Here is a 5,575-nt window from a genome sequence, read left to right on the forward strand (position 1 = left end):
TTGTGACTTTTAGATCTTGCCCTTCAAAAAAATTAGATCATATCTATTTAATTTAGAATTAGAATCATTAGGTTTTCTATAGTAAATCGGGAAATTACATCCCAAAAGATATTAGTGGCAGATATTTTAGTGGAGGGAGTAAATGAATAGTATACTCCTCCAGGACTGAGAAATCTGCAAAGGCCGCGCAAAATTAGAGAATGTCGTTGCATGGGGGGCGTAGGAAAACGCCGATGGGTCGGCACAAACCTCTCTTTGTCTCTCTCTCTCTCTCTCTCTCTACCACCGCATTTTCTCTCTCTAAAAGTGGGCATCTGTTTCTCTCTCTACTCGTGGTGCCCAAAACACTAAAAAAGGAGAAGGGGGGGACCACGCCACCTCCGACAAAAGAGAGAGACGTCCCTCCCCAAGTATAAAAACGTGCGTCCCCACGCTTAGCCCCACGCCCCTTCCGCCTCCGCTCGGCCGCCGCTTCGATCCCTCTCTCTCTCTCTCTAACTTATTCGTCTCTCTTTCTCTCTCTAAGTTCCAGGAGTTTCTAACAATGTGGTGGGCGGGTCCTCTCTCTGCATACACCCTGCTTCTCTCTCTCTATGTAAATCTCTGTAAACGCAGAGTATAGACGAGTTGTGTTTCTCTCTCTACACCACTTTGGTTTGGGAATTCTTCTGTAGGGGCGACTGTTTCTGTTTTAGCCATGGATTGCTGGCTCTACTCTCGCAATGTCGACGACGAGTATGAGAAACTGGTCATTCGAATGAACCCACCCAGGTCTCTCTCTTCCTTCTCTCTCTTATTTACTGAGCTTTTTCATTAATGATTTTGGTGTTTGGGGAGTGATTGAAACGTTCCTTTAATGGATTTTAAGTTTCCAGTTCAGTACTCATTACCCATTTTTGTCTTGCTCTTTCTTCTCTCTTCTTATTTTGCCCTTTCCCAATTCGTCCTCCTCCTCTTCTTCTACTTCTTCTTCCTCTCTCTCTCTCTGTTTTGTGGTTCTCGAAGACTCAGAATATCTCTGTTCTGCAATTCTCAAAGCCTCCAAATATTACGAATATTTATCTTGAGATTTCCTTCTCATTTCTCAAAAGAATTTGATCTTGTAAATTTAATACTGAAAAAAAATGATCTTGTAAATTTGCAATTCATATCGAATATAAAATATTTTATAAACTAATTATGGGATTGGCAATGGCAGGGTCACTGTGGATAACACTTCTTGTCCAAATGCTACTTTAGTGAAGGTACTCTCATTAATTATTTCTGTGTTTCTGATATTTTGTTTGTTTTTTTTTTTAATGTTTTTTTTTCCCATTCCTAATCTTATAATTTCCCTCTAATTTCATTTGAACCTGGAGATTATCTCCTCTCTAAGTTCATCTCTTCGCTCTCTTTGTTTCTCTCTCTATAATACAGGTTGACAGTGCTAATATGCACGGAGTTCTTCTAGAGGTTGTCCAAGTTTTGACAGATTTAAATATCAGATTTAACAGAGCTTACATCTCTTCAGATGGTGGATGGTTCATGGATGGTTGGTTCTAACTTCTAACCCTGTTTTTTTTTCTTTTTTTTGAAAATTGATTTCTCACTCTGTTCTCCTTCATTCAATTTTTTTATTTTTCTCCTCCCTTTTATCCTCATTTATTTTTTTTGTTTTCAGTATTCCATGTCACAGATCGTTATGGAAACAAGCTATGTGATGAAGAAGTCATCAATAAAATTCAACAGGTAAGTTCAAACCTTTTATGGTTGTGGCTTAAGTAAGTACATTTGTGGTTTAAGTACATTTGAAGTTTTCAGTCTGAAAATTATAGTACATTTTCAGAGCTTTTTTCAGTTTAAGTTTGGAATACCTGATAAAGTGCTTTGCCAGAAGATGGAATGATAACCGTTGTCAAACAGTATTTAAAGTGAAGAAATTGCCCAAACTTTTGCTCCTGTGTGTGTCTGTGTGCATCAGAGGGAGAGAAGCACCCACGGGGAGGTCCCCTGGGCAGGCGCGGGATGGAAGGGGGGGGCTTGGGCATGTCCACCACTCTGTTAGAACAGAGAGAGAGAGAGAGAGAGAGAGAGAGAGAGAGAGAGGGAAACTTATGTAGGAATCTGTTGGAACAGAGGAACTTGCCTATTACCTTGTTAGGAAACAGAGAGAGAGGAATCATGTCTTTGCACTTACTATAACTTAAAACTATGATGAGTTGATTTTCATTTCATTTTCCAGTGAAGATTATTCTTATTGAATTTCTTGATGTTTTCTTACTAAATCTTGAACCCCTGTTTTCCAGTCTCTTGGAGCAAAAACCTCAAGTTTCTCCTCACAACGGAGGTCGGTTGGGGTCCAACCATCACCTGAGCACACATCCATCGAGTTGACGGGAAGAGATCGACCAGGCCTTCTCTCTGAGATCTTCGCAGTCCTTGCTGACCTCAAGTGCAATGTAGTCGCAGCTGAGGTTTGGACCCACAATTCGAGAATGGCCTCTGTGGTGTATATAACCGATGAGTGCTCAGGTTCACCAATAGACGACCCACAAAGGCTTTCGAGGATCAAAGAGCTCTTATCGAACATTTTGAGAGGTGATAGAGATAAAAGGGGTGCAAAAACAGTGGTTTCTATGGGGGTTACCCACACTGAGAGGAGGTTGCATCAGATGATGTTTGACGATAGAGATTACGAGAAAATTGAGATGGGTAGGAGGGATTTAGTGAGAGAAGATAACTATAGAATGAAGAACTTAGAGAGAGATAAGAGCAGGGCTAGTGTGACTGTCGAGAACTGCAAGGAGAAGGGGTATTCAGTTGTGAATGTGAGGTGCAAGGACAGGCCAAAGCTTCTGTTTGATACTGTGTGCACTCTAACTGATATGCAATATGTGGTGTTCCATGCTAATGTCATTGCTGAGGGGCCGTTGGCTTACCAGGTATTTGGTCTCTCACCGCCTTTTTGGAATTCTACTGCTAATTGGAACAAACTAAATTGCTCTGATTCTTTGTCCTTGGATTCTTGTTTGAATTAGAGAGTGGTACATGGCTTCCAAAACATTAGCCTGAACATATAATTGAGATGATTATTTGGGTCCATGAAATTAGGTGTTTATTTTAAGTCTTCAATCCATTGGATGGGTCATTTTTGTGCTCGTCTTTTATGGGTAGGTCAGGCTTGGTAACAGGACGAAGGGAAACCAGTACCACCATGGATTAGTCATGATTGAAGAAAGGAATAAGGGAGTATATATATATATATATATATATATATATATATGGGAGTCACTGTCGTACACCCATACGCCCACGAATGGCCCAGATTGAATCTGAACCATTCTGTGGCCGACTTGACGCTCACGGATATCCGATATTGTTTGAATTTTAATTGCTTTTTACAAATCTAAATCACTTGAAATTTTAAGCATGCATTTTTTTCATCAAGGCGCACTTAATAAAAAAATAATTTGGAAAAAACAATTGACCAAAATATCTCCCAAAACGTTTTGGGGTATTTTGGTCAATTTATTTCATGTAAATTTTTTTTTTTGATATTTTTTGTAGATTAACCTATTTTTGAAGAACACGCGCTTAAAATTTCAAGTGATTTGGATTTGTAGAAAATAAATTAAAATTAAAACACTATCGGACATCCGTGATTGTCAGGTCGGCCCAGATTTAATCTGGGCCGTGGGTGCTTATTGTAACAATACACATCTAGGCTAACAACATCTTTTCCCTATATATATATATATAGAGAGAGAGAGAGATGCATTCAATTATCAGTCAGATTATGACTCAGAGACGATCAAGTGGAAAGACCTTTGCTTGAGCAAGCCTGGTTTAGTTATGCATTCTTACCTAAACAAATTGTTCATCTGTCTTCTATGGCTTTGGTTTTTGTGAATGACATTGCTCCTTTGTAAACTACTCAGCCTTGACTCTTTGGACTGTCTGGCTTTCTGTATTCTGATTATACAAGAAAATAACAAAAGCAAAATACCAACTGGTCTAAACATTGTGAGAATTTAGTTTGTCCTATTCTTTCTAACATTGAAGCCACTACTTGATACCTTAGACCATTTTAAAGTTCTTTAATTGCCCCCTAGTGTTCTTACCAATCTTTTGTACTGAATTTTAACTTGAAACAGGAGTATTATATTCGACATATGGATGGGTGCCCCCTAAGTTCAGATGCAGAGAAACAGAGAGTGATCGATTGCTTGGAAGCTGCCATAGAAAGGCGAACATCTGAGGTAAAACTGAAAATTAAACTACAACAACTCCCATTTTACCCCTTCTTGCTTAATTAAGTGTCAAGAAACATTGAGCTTGGTTTGGGAAATAGAACTTGTCATTTATGGATTTCACATCTAGTTTGTGTTTTTCATGAATTTAATTTAGCTTGAACTAAGATTTCATTTCGCATAACTGTAATTTAGGGTTTGAGGCTTGAGTTATGTAGCGACGATCGAATCGGTCTCCTTTCTGATGTAACACGCATATTTCGAGAGAATGGATTATCTGTTTCTCGAGCTGAAGTGACGACAAGAGGATCCAAAGCTGTGAATGTATTCTATGTGACTGATGCATCAGGAAATCCAGTGGAAAGCCAAACAATTGAGGCCATAAGAAGTGCAATTGGACAAACCATACTCCAAGTCAAAGATGATATATACTCCAAACCTCCTTCACAAGAGAGTGGGAAATTCTCTTTGGGGAATCTGTTCAGGTCTAGGTCTGAGAGGTTTCTCTACAATTTGGGTTTGATTAAGTCATACTCATGAAGTGACGCACAGAGAGAAAAACTCAATCACAAGTGTAAATTCCTTAAACTATGAGCCATGGGTTCAGTGTCAACAACTAGTTGATGGGGAATTGCTACTAATGGTGGTTAATGTTCCGTAATTGGGTCCATTCTCACTCTAGATGTCAAGGGTGATACCCAAGAGTCTCTCATGGTCCTTGTAAATAATGCTGGCATTCCAAAGAAATATAAATGAAAAGCTAAAGCTTTCTTTTCCTGTTAAACATGAGCTTCCTGTGGTCAAAATCTATGTTTCAAGAATCCGAGTTAAGCTCACTCGGACTTGTCGGATATCTTGTTGTGTCGGATTTCAACGTCTGCATATTGGCTCTACTGAGAGATTAATTTATTGTTAACCCTAATTAGGAAATCCAAAGCTCAAAATAGAGTCGAGATAATGCAGATGCACTATTTTTATAACTTACATCCCATCTTCTTGAGGCCGAGATGCTTGATTTGAGGATTTCCACCATTGCAGCACCTAACTTTTGAAAGTTCGGCTCATTTCAATTCATCCATATAAACTTTTCGTATGAGAAATGGTCTTTGCTACCTTTTGATTAACGCTGTCATCTTTCAACACGTCTTAATTAAAAGCGGGACCCAATTATAAAACATTCATGCGGTAAATTTCAATAGGAAATTATTTCGAACCTACTTTCTATTCGGCCAAGCCCGCATACGTAAGAATACAGGCTTATTAATAAATCTATTTTTTAAATAGATCTTTTGAATTTAAATTTTAAAGACATGTAATCTCTAACACGGAGATCATGAGTATGAAAA

The 5,575-nt window shown here is 38.7% G+C and overlaps 1 protein-coding gene across 1 annotated transcript; it reads left to right on the forward strand.

The window, feature by feature from the left end:
• Window positions 1-624: 624 nt before the first annotated feature.
• Window positions 625-5,013, forward strand: LOC18434487 (ACT domain-containing protein ACR4). The gene is made up of 7 exons (XM_011625151.3): window positions 625-771; window positions 1,199-1,244; window positions 1,417-1,531; window positions 1,661-1,728; window positions 2,286-2,921; window positions 4,134-4,238; window positions 4,425-5,013. The coding sequence occupies exons 1-7, from the start codon at window positions 698-700 to the stop codon at window positions 4,767-4,769; spliced, it is 1,389 nt and encodes a 462-aa protein (XP_011623453.1). The 5' UTR covers window positions 625-697; the 3' UTR covers window positions 4,770-5,013.
• The last annotated feature ends 562 nt before the right edge of the window (window positions 5,014-5,575 follow it).

Source organism: Amborella trichopoda, chromosome 6, assembly GCF_054954075.1.
Source record: "Amborella trichopoda isolate Santa Cruz 75 chromosome 6, AtrichopodaSantaCruz75HAP2 v2.0, whole genome shotgun sequence".
Taxonomy (NCBI): domain Eukaryota; kingdom Viridiplantae; phylum Streptophyta; class Magnoliopsida; order Amborellales; family Amborellaceae; genus Amborella; species Amborella trichopoda.